This window comes from Anopheles aquasalis, chromosome 2, assembly GCF_943734665.1.
Source record: "Anopheles aquasalis chromosome 2, idAnoAquaMG_Q_19, whole genome shotgun sequence".
NCBI lineage: Eukaryota > Metazoa > Arthropoda > Insecta > Diptera > Culicidae > Anopheles > Anopheles aquasalis.
The window spans coordinates 16,087,501-16,102,500 of NC_064877.1; the positions used below are offsets into that span (position 1 = coordinate 16,087,501).

Below are 15,000 nucleotides of genomic sequence, written 5' to 3' on the forward strand. Positions count from 1 at the left end.
CATCGGTTGGTGTCGGCTGGACCAATGGAGTGCGCTTCTAACGATCTTTCGCTGACCGGAGCACCGTGAGCAAGATGTCACAATGCATTTTATTTCATGTCGAACAGCTCGCAACGAGCACCATTTTACCTCGAAATGAAGTGTAGTGAGGTCGGACCGACAGCATAAAGGTTACCAGAGTTCAACCAGCTTAACACAATGATATTGTAATTATCGTTGCGATCGATGGTTAAAGTTTACGTGTGCAAAAACGAATAAAACGTGTTAAAAAAGAGTGTAGCTAGGGTGTATGAACGCGAGATAATAATCAGACAGTTGCTGATGAGATTAACTTGATTGTCGCTTAATAGTCCTACAACTCTATAAATAATATCTCTTTCACTCTAAAAAAAAAAGAAGGACATGAACATACATTTGTCATGTTTCCGTGTTAATCGTTATTTATGGTGCTTTCCGGAGGCAATATGGTGCCAGAAAAACATTAACAAAATTAACGACTGTGTTTGTTTGTTTTTATAAACTAATTTCTCTTTCACGCTGTTGGGTGCATCGGGTTGGCAGGACTCAATCTCATTGTCCATCCACTTTCCATCCGCAAACAACTCACCAACGACCAATAGCCCTCTGGCAGCATTGCGTATGTGCGTCTGTGTTGTCTACTCGGAGTTGAAACCTCCACCGTACGTTGATGGTGCTTTCCGTGCCTCGAGGTACATATCGGTGCAATTGCCTTTCCACCAAACAGACACACACGCGCACAAGCGAGCTCTGTTGTTGTTTATGTTCATTACAACAAACCAATTGCGGTTTGCGTTTCTACAGTCGCACAACCAACGAGGGTAACGTGGAAAACTTCATTCTCCGCTGCTCCAACTGCGCGTTGGTTTGGCGGCGCTTAACCACACCGCTAATTGTGTTGCATTGGGAGCTTCATTGGAAGTCAGCCCTTTGGTGCGCGGCTCATTGAGAAAGACAATTGGTTCTGCTGGTGTGCAGGATTGGGCATTAGGATCCTGCGAGCTCACGATGAAACCCGGTTTAATTAAATCATTCAAACTGTTTAGCCTTCTCGAGCATCTGTCAGAGATACGAGGTTCTTTTAAGCATTCACTTGGATGTCCAGGCTCATCAAACAGTCAATGTCTTCATAAGGCCTTGTAAGATTATGAGAAAGATAATGGAGACAAGCGGTTATCTTAGTCAAACGATATTGAATTCAATTAAGTAAATTTAATATTTCTGGAAACGGGAAGCTACTGACGATATACAATAAATTGAATATGGACTTCAAACATTTGATTTGTTCCTGATCCTGGTTAAGTACTCCATTTTGAAACTCTACCCTGCTCCGGTCATTGCATCGAGTGCTCTCTCGAGAATAATTACGTGTACACAGATCCTGTTGCCATTTATGCCAGCGTGCTCGACTATTCCTCCGGGGCACATTTAAGAAACCATTCGACGACGCTTCCTTATACTCCCAGGTAGCTTCAAGATTTATCAATTACTCACAACTCCTGGACCAATTCCCTACCAAACGGTTGTACAATCATCATTCCTAGTCGTCTGTTTCAAGTGCAGCATTCTTAAGTGCGCCAAGGATTCTCAGGCAGATTTGCACAAAACCGACGAATGAACGAACGGCGCCGTCAAGAGAAGAGGCATGCCTAAGTAATGGGCCAAATAGGAACCGGAGGAGAACCGGGGTGAACAGGTGAACAAATGAAAATTATCCTTGGCCATTGCCGTTTGTCACGTTTTCCAGTGTCGTCGGTTGGACCCGGTGGAAAGGGATTGAATCAGTACGCCGTCCTGGTTGCTACCCCCAATCGCACGATGTCCTTTGTATCTCGCGGAGCGGAGATATGGATGGTTTTGGGTACGTCCAGGACACGTCCAGAGATTAGATTGGCTCTATCTCTCTCTCTCTCTCTCTCTCTCTCTCTCTCTCTCTCTCTCTCTCTCTGTCGGTGCGCGCACGGTCCACCCCATTCCTATCAATGCCGATTGGAGAGGGTGCAGTGGGTTTTCAAATTGGATTAATGTTTTATACATGTTTCCGTACCTGATCGTAAATTGAAAATACCTTCCTCCAGCTCAGAACAGTTCCCTGGGCGCACTAGCTCCCGTAGTCAATGCGCACTGCGTGTACTGGTTGAGGTCGAGGAAGCATTAAACCGGTAAACCACCGGCTAAAGGGTAAGAAGGAATTTATCGTTTGCTGGTTGAATTCCGTTCGGCCGTGCGACAACTCAAGGGCAAGGCTGAGTTAAAGGGGATCCGGTTTCGCATTGCCGAGTTTGATCGTCTCATGATTGCTTCAAAGGAATGCTTAATCCCCTGTTATACGCACCATTCATGGGCACAATTAGACCGCACTTAGGGGCCTCTTCGAATCGTGAATTAAACTATCTGCATCAAAGCCACTGGGATTAATTCGAAGCACTTCTGTTATCCAACAATATTTTTACTACTGTAAAAATATGGTATTCAAATAATCTTTAATATTAAAAACAAAAGTCCTTTGAACGTTCTAGCTTAACATTTTCAGTTAACTTGAACCAATACATAAACGAAAGTTTAACTTGTTTGCATATGTTTTTACGAGTAACAATACCACAACCACACCCAGCACGACATCGTCTGCAAGCGAAACAGACGACCTTTAGGCTGCAAGCAAAGCGTGCAAATGCCTCGTGCCAACTGCGGATGATGAACTCGGTGCGGCACGTGGTTGACCGCTCAACAAGTTCTTTCACCGGCAGAAGGTTGTGTTTCGTGTGTTTCATCGTTTTATTTTTTGTTCCACCAATGCTGCTCTGCGGTCGACAACGACTGCAATGGTCATGGTCTGCAACCAGAAAACCAACGGTTACGGTTAACCAAGCAGCGGTATTTAAGGTGAAGTTTGTGCTGCTCGTATGGGCAGGGTACAGTTTCACAGTAAATTATTATGTTAGTGAGAAGAAGATGATGTTTTAATCAAAATATTCTACGTTTGTAAAGAAAATGTCACATTATTTCTGCATTATAGTCACTGCAAGGTATGGTTATCACCCAAATGCTTTAAATTCTTTTACAATAAAGGCTGTCCTCACCCTAAGGTGTCAATCAATCAAGTGTCCATTAAAATAAATTGCTTTCGCGAAGAATTCTATCGAAACCATGATGATGATGATGTGTGTAAGTGGCCTTAAACTTAATATATTCCCGTTCGCTTCCCTCGAACTCGAGACATAAATTCCCGGAAGATTAAAAAACTGAATATTTATGGAAGAATTTCTAAAAAGCCAGACTAGTTTGGCCACCCATTCCCCCCGATTCCCCAACCATGGCCGTCATCTGTCGATCGTAAGTGGAACTATCGATGGAGACGCTTTGGTGATTCTAGCGAACGTCACGTTCCCTGTTCGTGCGCTCGTTTCTATTGATGGTGATCCAGGTGACCTGACGCTCCGGGATCACGTTGCATTACCGTGCTCCGTGAAAAGCAAAAAAGAAAGACACCAGATCAGAAGGAACTGCCAGGCCAGGTTAGGTGGACGTACCGGTACCACCGGTGGCGACTAAAGACGACACGTCGCCGCGCAACGACTGGGAATGCATAGTTTTTCTTCCATTGACGGGCGATGGTTGTCTAGCCGGTACGACCACGTCTCGTGTTCGGTGGAAATGGAAAAGATATCGAGTGGAAAAGAAGCTTCGCTGGATGATTTCTGGATGCAGTGAGGACAAGAGAAACACATTTTGTTCCCCATTGTACGGTGTCTTTGCTCGGGGTTTTCTATTTCTTTCTACTCTTTCTTGCTCTACAGAGCACTGTATGCACGATAACCGGCACTAAAGCTAACTATCAATCGGTTGTTTTCGTTTCCAAGGGGTAAAGCATCTTGTCTGGATGAGCGAATAATGGATGCGCTCAAGATTCGTTTTTTCTTCTTCTGCTTTATGAGCAGATTGTCATCTACAATGTCTCGTTGTGTTCCCCTTTCCGCCTCAGTTCCTTGTGAAAACTTGTACAGAAATCAATTTAATTGTTTCAGTATGCTTTTTATGCTACTCCTAGACACCACGAGTCGCTGAAAGCGAATTGAATATAATTGAACCAAAGAATGCTTTAGAAAATTCGTTTCACAATCTTCGCTCGCTTTAACCCCAAAGAAAAGAGATAACTTTCCGGTTATCAACATAATAACAATGATGTGGATGATGATGGCTAAAGATGATGCAGCTTATGATAGTAATGGATACGTGAAGCCAGCAGCAATACGGTCCCCCGCACACCCGTCCGGCTTTACTAAAAGGGGATAAGTCGAGCATGAATGATGTTTGCAGAAAAGGGCAACCGTACCGGCGTACACGGTACGTTAGCAAAATGGGTTCCCGCAGTCGCATCGTAAATCGAACAAACTCATCCCGGGGGGTGGGCGGGGAGGAACGGCGTGCGTGATTGTCGGCGAAAGTGAGTTTTAATGGTCCGTAGACACCTTACGCACGATAAGGCCGACCGATGATGGGCTTGTTTTGTTGTTCGCTTCATGAAAATAAAATACAAACCATGGACTCGTCTTCGTTGACACCGGGGGCCCACAGCATCACGGTCACAGGGCAACATCTGGCTCCATCTCGGTGTGTGCTGCACGGATGGATGTTACATACATGGCTATCCCAAGTGTAACGTGCTCACCATACACGCTGGTGCCCAATCCATCACCGAATTGATCGTCAGCTGGAACGGCGGAACAGCGCGCACTAACCAGTGGAAAACGACATAACGTAGCCTAGAAGCGACTACTAGGAACTACTAGGCAGGCCCACGATGGGTGAGTGACATTTGTTTTTCGTGCCCAAAGCCCCCGGAACGCCGTTACACATCGGAATGATGAATATGTCCTATGTTGGACCATCGAGAACAGCCGGAAATGAAGTCGACCCCGATGATGATGATGATGGGAGACTGAGGGCGATTACCGCTGCAATTGAGTCGCACTGCAAACAAACACTGCAATCCGTCTTTTCCGAGGACGACACGCGGTGGTCACAGTCAACTGGAGTCGCCAGCAGGAAGCGTGAGCGATTGGATTCGTTGGAGGCAGTACGCCACATGGTGCCATGCTGCGTTCGAGGGTCAATTATTCGCTTTATTTATCCAGTAGAATTGAGTCGATGTCGTTGACGAACGAACGAACTTGCGACTTTTGTGATGATGAACTTAGTTCTAACCGAATTACCTTGAACAGTTTGAGATTGATTTAAGTATTTCTTCTGATTTGTTCTGGCCGTGGCCGTCTCTCTCGCTCTCTCTAGCTCATGTACTGCTGTTGTTTAATTTTAATTTTCAATCAACAAACTTTTGTTTCCACTTGTTTGCCCCACATTCGTTCGAGGAACTAAACAATCGACGATAAAATGGCTCAAGTTTTGTTCTTCTCCCAGCATCGGTGAATTCCACCGTGTGAACCTCTAGGTAGAACTTCTATTCCTTACCATCGACGACTTCCATCGCACAGCAATCTCAGATGGACAGCCGGAACGTGATGTCGAACGTGCAAACTTTAATGGAAAATGAACGACGTCCCGGGAATTGCTTTTAAAGACTCGATCTCTCTGTGCACTGCAAAGCATTTCAGCGCTGCTTCCTGGAATGGTGTGGAGACGCGCATTGCCAGGAAAACAAAACATAAATAGAACATAAAAATCCATTGGCCACGGCCACGCCACGCGGAGCCGCAAGTGTGTACACTCCGACCAGCACCATCGTTCTTGACGAGATTATGGTGTCATAAAAAATAAACACCAAAGATCGTGCAAACTCCCAGGCCTCCGACAGGGCAAACAACAGACACAAGGACACACACGCGCACTGGTATGGTATTGGGCGCATAAACACGCCAGGTAATTTCGAGCTTCGACCTGGTCGCGATCGGAATGTGTTCTCATTTTCGGTGGCATCTCTGTTGTGGCAAATCGTTTGAAAACTTCCCCTGATCTCACTCACACCCCTCCAGTGACTCCCGTAAGACTTCTTCATCTCAAAGACAAGCGCGATAAAATGCTGCTCCACATAATTGAATTGAAGACCTACGAGGCAAACGGAAGGCGTCCCATTCTGAACGTGCGATTTGATGCGCGAATTTATGATTATTTTTACGGCCTGCAGGAAGTGGTTTGTTTGCGACCGCGTGTGGGTGTGTTTGTGTATGTGTATGTTGAAGTTCCGCTGTGTCATAAGCTTTGCTAAGGCATTTGTACGATATCCTGGCACGTGCAGTACATTACGCGTCGCAAAGGTGTCTTCCATTGATGTTATTATGTTTTTTTTTGTGAATAAAATTTATGTTGCGATTTTCTAATACCTTGCAATGAGTTAACAAACGTCGTACTTAATATTATTAATAAGTTTATAACTTGTAAAGGTACAAGCACAGGACCAGATGAACTAAAGCTGAACAATAATGATAAATAGTGAACATTTATTGCGTTGTATAATCACATCATTTATTATAGTTTCGATGCCACGAAGCCGGGGGCAACATTAATTAATCCCTCAAACCCTCCGCTACACAGCCTACAAAACCAGGGGGCTTTAACCACCAAACGACAGACAAGTTGACGGGCACGCTACCGCTCACCGCTCGGTGCGACTGCGACACCAACTAATGAGATTATCGACTGCATTATGTTGTAATTAATTTCGAAAAAAGTGCCCCCCACACCCCTTCCCCCTTCGGTTCTCTCGTTTGGTGAAAGGAAATCGAAGAAATTCTGTCAACAAGATACAAACCGGCCCTCCACGATATTACGGTTACCTTCCACCGGAAGTCCCATCATGGAAATGGTAATTTTATTAAAAATTGTATCCCCAGTTGGCACACGGCCGGACCGCAACGGAGGTCAAATTCAACCCTGCACTGGGTTGTGGTGTGTCCGCACTGCTGGTTTAAATATTATATTTCTTCCCGCTTCACTGCAGCGACGCCTCACTGGCCGGTACCGCGAATGCGATTTATCACTTCCACCCGGTGGCATCCAGCAACGGAGAAGCTCAAACGGTTTCCTCATGCTGCAAACGTGGATGCGCCAGTTGTGCCCTCCCCAGAAATGGTTAATGAATTTATTACGGGCCAGCAACATGACAGAAACGGGAACGGTTTGCGGTCAATTACGAATATCAAATTACCGAGTCGGTTTCATCAATCAACGCCCAGCCACCAGCTCGACGACGACGACGAGACGAAATGGTGTGGCAAACGGTGAAATAAAATGCCCGCATTTGAGCCACCAGCATCGGTGAGCCTTTTTCGGTTTTTTAGGTCCTATCGGTCCTCAACCGGAACGGGACTTTTCTCAGATTTCTAATGGTGGCCACCGGGGGGCTGTGGTGGCAGGAAATATTCAATTAACGTCCAGCAGCAGCAGCAGCAGCACCATCGCCACCACCGGAGAGGCTTAAAAGCACCCATATCCTTTCATCTTTACCCAGGGATTTAATAAAGGATGCGTTGAGGAGTTCAAAGGAGTTTACAGCGCGAGTGGCGAGCCGGATTAACTGGTTAGCCATTTTGTTGCCATCACTTCATCACAGTGTTAGCTGCTGTAATTCCTCCCCCATCATTACCAGTTAAGGGACGTTAAATTCATTCTGATTATACCAAATTAAATTTGGCGCGAGTCCCGGGACACGCGGGATCGCATTACAACGGGCTGCTGACGGCCTGTCAACTGCTCCGGCTCTGTTCAAGCGCTCTCTTTCTCTCTCTCTATCTGGCACCATTCGAATGGTGGATCCATATCCATCGAGGATGCTTTCGCTGCTTCGGGTGATAATGATAATTGATCGGCTTATTATAGTTGGAACGCGCTCGTCGGTGGAATTTCGTCGAATTCCACGCGTCACCGTTCGCTCCTCGGCACGACAGCCAACACACCCAAATCGACAGCTCATTTGAAGGGGATGATGAGGCTAGGCCAGTGCGTCCTTCACAGCCGCACCAACAACAGGAAACGGACAACTAATTGCTATCGATTTTTAATTAGTCCCTCGGGACACGCACTGGTATCGAACGATCGCTACGACGAATCTTCCAGGGCATTCACAGCTTGCGTAATATGCACTCGCGGGGGGGGGGGGGGGGGGGGTTTCCGATTCTCGGAACTTCTTCTCGATCCTTTGAGACTTCCCTTTTTGGTATTGTTGACTTCTTTCCATCTCCATCTGTGCTGCACAGTGCGCAGGCTAATGTTTTCATTAGTGAAATGGAACTGATTCCTAGAAGAAGAACTACGCCAGAAAAGTGCGATGATGATGGCTCTACTTACCTCAACCGTCCAACCGTCCGCTCTTTGCAGAACTCCTCACGTTGCTGCTGCCGGGCATGCTTTTCAATCTCAAGAGTCGCTGGCTTGGGCGCTCCACTTTTACCTCATTTTCTTCCAAGAGCCCACTTCAAAAAATGTGGAACAAACTCGCCGGCCTTCACCAGAGCTACTGCAAGACCACGCCAACATAAGTTCGGGAAATGCTAAAAGTAGGTCGTAGCGGTGGATTTCATTCTTTGCCCGCGGGGAAGTGCTCGGAAGATGCTCGTTCATCAATCTTGATGGCCAGAGCTCGGCTGCATCATCGCGTTGCGCAAGTTAGTTTGAGTGGCCTTTAGGGAAAAGTGCATTCGCTGCCCAAGTGCACTATGCGCACGTGCGGAAGGAAAAGGTTTTACGGAATCGGAATTGTGCAATGGAATTCATAATGTGCGACCACTCGAGTGGTAGACGATGAGTGCTGTGCGTTGCACAATTTTAGTTATAAGAACCGGTTCGATAAATGGTTTATAACAGAGGTTTCAAACTCATATTAGCATGCGGGGGCGGCAGAAGAAAGCAACAGCCGGTCAAAGGGCCGCAGTTTAAAGTATCAACCAGTCCGCGGGCCATTTCACCGCGTAATTGGAAGGTGCAGAGCAGTAAAGGCAACGGAAAAGCTGGTCGCTGCGCCGGGAAACCGAAATTTTGTAGCGAAACCCAATGATGGAGGGGCCCTTCGAAATGGAGGCGCCAGGTAACCGGTATTTTCAAAGGGTTTTTAAAAGAAATTTAAATGGCAAAATAATCCACGTTGTAAATATTTCTTCGATCTTTTTTATAAAACTACTATCATTAGTAGATATATCACCAATTTTCAATTCCCAACTAACATAGTTTTGAAAAAGTGCTCTAGAAACCCTCAAATCTAGCTTATTATAAACGTTTTGAAATGGTTATCATGATTAATTTCCCTGCTTTAAAAATAGAAATCCCTAGCTCCACTTGGTCACTACAGCTTCAGATAATCAAACACCCCGAAAGCCATGCTGCTGAATTATGTAAATAAGCTTTCGTGGCGCTGCCAGCACAAAAAAATGGGAGACGCAGCTGAAGCGGAACAATGCAGACGACTGTCGAGTGCATTTTTTTCCCTAGTGGAAACTCCGTCCTACTGCACACTCCCACAGTCGCGGACCCGAGTCTGTTCACCAATTTGATATTATTTGCTCACGAGAACTTCCACTACATTATCATCATCAGCATCAGCGCACCGTAGTCGCGACCGTCATCGTCGATTGCAAGCTTTTTTGTATGTGTCTGTGACTGTGTTCTATCCTGGCACACACTCCGCGGTCTGGTGCGCTCTTGCTGCTGCTACTACTGTCCTCATCACCATAACAATCACCTTCGTTTTGGCGAAAAATGAAAAAGAAACTTATGCTCAAACTTGCTCTCGCCCGCAAATTCCCGCGCCAGCTGCGACTCCCATTACGCCGACGACGTTCTATTTCACGACGTCCCTTAACGCCGTCAGTTCCTGTCCGTGCCGTACTGGACTGAACTAAAGTAGAGCCCTTTTTGCCCGTCACCGAGACCACGGGATGCTTAAAGCGTTTGGGAAAATTGTAACAAAAATCGATCGTCTGGCTGGCTCTCGCTCTCTCTCTCTCTCTCGTGGCGTGGTTTCTGAATGAAAATCCAACTAACCGAACACCGGCTATTTGAGATCCTTTTTTCGTCCTCTTCTTCTTCTTCTTCTTCTTCTTCTTCTTCTTCTTCTTCTTCTTCTTCTTCTTCTTCATTTGCTCTACCCTACCGCCCCACTCCACATTCAAGCATTTTATTTTTATTTGCTTTTGAAATCGTACACAGTGTTAGTAGGTTTCGGGTCGTCGCATAAAAACCGGCGAGACAAATAAACAATAATAGCAAACGGAATCTTGCCGGGGGACAGCCAACATCCCGAAGGTGGTTTTCGGAGGCACGCTGTGGTTTCCACATCATCGCCATGACCATTACGTCTGTGCGACGTCTAGCATCGATTCGCCTGCACCGACACCCTCAATCGGAGGCCAATTCTTTGCTGAGGAAGTGGGCCATTGGCCGATGAGTTCAGTGGACCGGTCGCCACACCTCTCTTACGTAATGATACCCTGGGTTTGGTGCAAGGACTTCTCCTCAATGCTTCGAGATGGTAGCAAAGAAGGTGTTGCGAACACCACCATGGATTGCGGTTTTTTTTTCCTATCCAAAGCTTTAAGAGCACGAAAGCAATCTGGCGTCCATTTACCTTCGTCAATCACTGAATAAAGTAAAAAAGAGAATGGTAGAACCCTCGGGAGTGCTGATGAATCAGCATCGATTTACGGTGAAGCACCTGAGCAAAATGAGTCACAAATGGTGGTGGGTGCTCCACAAAAATAATGCTGTATCGGCACCGACAACGCTCCGAGCGGCAGGCAGCGATGCCGTGCAAATGCAAACCATTTGGTGGCTTTCCATGGGTTCCTTTCCTCGATGGGGAGTGCTATAACGAATGCAAAAGGGAACGCAACGCTATAAGCGGATTGTATAACAAATTAAATTGCTTACTCAGAAGGTAGCGCGCGTTTGGTCCATTTACTGGCGATGATAACATCGTCATGGTGCACCAACTGGCGCCTGCTGTAACTCAATTAGTTTTCAAAATCTTTTAAAAGGTGTTTTGGCTGAAATTTTCCATAATAATCCTGGTGGTAGTGTGGAATGAGTCGAGTAATTCAGCTATTTATGTTGTCGTAGTTTAGGTGTAATTTAGTTAATTATCCACAAACAAGCATAACAACGCTTTGAGCGTCATATAGTGATTATGAATCGTATGCACGTATCAAGTATTAACATGCCTCGTGTATTGCTTCATTCTTCATTCCAGATTCCAGATCGGATTAGAGTGGCGCAGCGACGCCTTCCGGCATCATAGCCACCATGAGCACCACCACATATCGACGGCAACCGAAGGCTCTGCTGCAGAACACGTAGCGTAGCGCAGTCGATCGGAACAGCGAGGACAAGAGATGCTACATTATTCATTTCTCGTGCACCACACACTACTGCACTCATCCACTCACACCTAGTCTCTTGTGATGTCAAACACAGTGGAGAAACATCATTAGTTGTAAAACCCTCGGTCGGAGCAGCTCCTCCAGTGTAGATTGACTTCACCTTCTGGTCTGCACACCTGGTGGTAGGTGTTTGAATTATTCCTACATTTTTGAAATATTCAAAGAGGAAGCAAGACTTCTGCAACGCTCACCAAACCTGCAGTGCTGTGGTGCGGTGTGGTCGTAGTGCAGTAACAGGATGTCGATAACTGGGTCGCTTGTAGGGTACGAGAACGGTGGCGACATTACGATGGTGTCGTCGAAGAAGAATCGATCGCTGCTCAACATTACCGCCACCTCGACCGCTTCGTCGAAACAGTGCCAGAGCCTTAACTCGAGCATCTCGCACAGCAGCGTGGTGCTGACGAGCAGTAACACAACGGCCACCGCACAGTACGTCGGAAACTCGGGCTCACTGCGGCGACAGGTGACGGGCCTGGGTGATCCCTGCCCGGGGAAGCATAGACGTCGCCGGCTACACCTCAACACCCTGTGGTCGATCTGGTACGGCATACTGATAACACTGCTGCAGGGTTACCTGATCGTCCAGGGCACACACCGGTACATTGGGCTGTCGGCGCTGAGCTGGAAGTACGACAAACCGACGACGGAGCTGGACATACAGATCGTGTTCTGTGGGCTGGTGGTGTTGTTCCTACCGCTGCTCCTAGCCTCGGCACTGTTCCGCGTTGGCAATCTGGCCAATGATGGCATGAAGCTGGCATCCGGGACGAAACTTTGGCCAGGAGCAACATCTTCCACCGGGCACGATGGTCTGGAAGAGGAAGCCTTCGAGGGAACGCTTCGGTAAGTTGAATCCGCTAATTAGTGGAAGGGTTGGTTCTGATAGGTTCACGGGGAATATGGCCAAAGTCAAGGTATTTGTTAGGGTTCGATTCTGATTGCTGCAACGACTTCTCGCGAACTTATCTGTCTCGTTGCAAAAGTGTTCAACGCAAGCCCTAAACTACAACAACTACAGTCAAAGCTTCCAATCACCGAGTTCAGGAGAAGGAGTTTAGGAAGTCTGCTAGCAATTCAAGCTTACCGCAAGACGAGCGCCACATAATTGTATTTATGTTTGTCTTGTCAGACAATTATTTCTAACTCTCGAACCATCCACATCACACAGCCGTTAGTCGGCGCGATACGTAGCAATACTCATTATATTCTCATTACGCAATCGCGCGTATCGCGCGCGCTTCCCGCTTCGAGTTTTCGTATAGTTTTGTAGCGACCCCCAAGAAGACAACTTTGGCTTGGGAAAGTGCTGACGTGAGGCGGTTACTCGGGCGGTATCTTACGGCGTCAGGGTATCGACATTGTTCCCGGAGCACGGCAACCTCAGCGAACGGAAAGCCAACATCCCGACGGATGGATGATGTTGGATGAAGTTTTCGCCAACACTCGCCCCTTCCCACCAGCTTCGCTACACTCGATAGCTTCCGGTTGATGCTACGGTGGCGTGAAATGCGCACGTCGACGATGGCACAACTTTAATTAAAAACTACTCCACTAACGGCAGCTCCCGAACGAGAACGGGGCGTTTCGGCTCTTCGGTGATAGATTCGGTAGCGAGCCAGCCATCCATCGAGCGCTATTCATCTAATCCTTCACGGCAAATTTCTAATCCCATTCTCAAGTAACAATCGCCCCTGAAGCAATTACCTCGTGCTCGAAGGCTGACGCTTCTCCGAGGAGCAATTTCGCTCTCCTCTGGAGGGATCTGACGGGTTGGAAGGATTCCTTAACCTTCGTCGGCGTTGCGTATATTTGTGGTTATAGCAATAATGGGAAGAAGGCATCTCCAGTGTGTAGCGCTATTCAGGAGCGCCCCGATGGCAGCATCTGCCTTGGCCGATAAGCAAAACTTATACTGCTCGTCTAGGACAAATGCAAGACAATCGTGCTTTGGCACGCAGATTTGCGAACTTGCGAGAACTATAAATCTTATGCAAACCACGACCGCACTGAGTGCAGCTGGCATAAAAGACCGTCTTTTGGGTGAGCCACAGCCACTTGGGGCGTTGGCTTTTCTTCGATCCATTTCAACCGAATGGTGTACCCCAGATGTGCTTTTTATACCAAAAGATTTGTGGATTAGGTCAGAGTTCAGATTATTTAGAAAATATTCCGTAAATATTTTGCCCATACTCTAACAATTTACAGCTACATCCTTCTTATCTGCTTGCAAACTTCATCCAGGCGTTGATGTTGATGAGATCGGATAGCAGCACATACTCATAAGCAACCAACAGCAAACAGGCATTAGCTTCTGTTTGCACCAGATTGTCACTCATTTTCACTCGATCAATCTAATCTTTGCCCCCTTTAGGACACCTTTCCGACCGGCGCACACTCTTCAGTTCAGAGGCTATGGCCGGTCCTCTTCCGGTTAACGTCCACGAAAGTGCCTCCTGTTGAGCTCCTGCTATGCGGTTCATGCCATAGCCCGGGAGCTATTTGATTTAAGTGGCTGCATTTTCCCGACCAGAACCTTCCCTCATTGAGTGCTGGAAATTCATGGAAAGAACGTGCAAACGTGTGGTGGTGGTGGTGGCGCAAAGCTTTATGCGGCAACCGTCATCTCTGCTATTTGGATCTGCCTTGGAGTCATTCGATGCATCCGGCTGCTGGTATGCGACCGATGTACTGAACCGTACGACAACGTCCGTTTTTGTGAGCTTAATGCTGGGTCATAAATCATTCGTTGCAGCAGCAACACGGGCAGTAGCAGCGGAGCACGTCCGGCCTAGTTTCTCATAATTTAGAGTGAAATGTTGCGAATATCAGGCTGTTAGGAAGCATTAAAGAACCGCTGATACATCATAAATAATGTTATTAAAGCCGCTACACTACTTATCAGCTAAAATGCATGAAAAGAAAACCGGGAAACAGACATAAAGCATTAAAACATTGTAAATGAAATTATGATGAGATCGTAGGCCATACCGTTGGCCCGGTAGATGCTACCAAATATTTAATGATGGTTAAATGTCACGCAACATTTTTTGCACAATTTCCGTTTCATGCTTCTCTTTCCCTTTTCAGCTCACTCTGGATCCACGGTGGGCCCACTTCCGCCTTCATACATATCATCACTGCAATCTGCCTGCTTTTGCCCCGACTCCTGTTGGAGGCAAAGGTAATCGAAAATGGACTCCTGCCGCGAGGTAATGTACCTTTCTCGATAAAAAAAGCATATTTTGCATCCCCTACGTCGATATGGAATGTTTTTCCGTATCCGTATACTGTTCGCGAGTGTTGCTGAGTGCGATTGAGAATCAATAGGTTCAATTTGCCCTCGGTAAGCGCATTAATCGATGAGTAATTAACCGCCTGTCAAAGGAATAACTCGCGATATTGCGATTCATATTGCGATTGTTGTGCGTTCATTAACACCGGTACCACATTCCAGAGCGACTTTTATGATTTCACTTTAGGGCGAGGAAATGATTTTCATTCAAATGAAGCCAGATGTTTTTCATGACCGTCACATACCTTTACCCGCGGGTTCGTTGCTTTTCTGTGCGAACATGACCTCGCAAATGGCGGCTAA

General features: G+C 46.8%; 1 protein-coding gene across 1 annotated transcript in view; it reads left to right on the forward strand.

Moving 5' to 3' along the window:
• LOC126580729 (protein tincar) overlaps positions 1 to 15,000 on the forward strand; it is a 105,867-nt gene that overhangs the window by 53,143 nt on the left and 37,724 nt on the right. Inside the window, exons 5-6 of the mRNA XM_050243960.1 lie at positions 11,213 to 12,248; positions 14,493 to 14,614. Of these exons, the coding sequence (XP_050099917.1) occupies positions 11,641 to 12,248; positions 14,493 to 14,614 (730 nt within the window). The 5' untranslated portion in view covers positions 11,213 to 11,640. The remainder of the gene's footprint in view (positions 1 to 11,212; positions 12,249 to 14,492; positions 14,615 to 15,000) is intronic.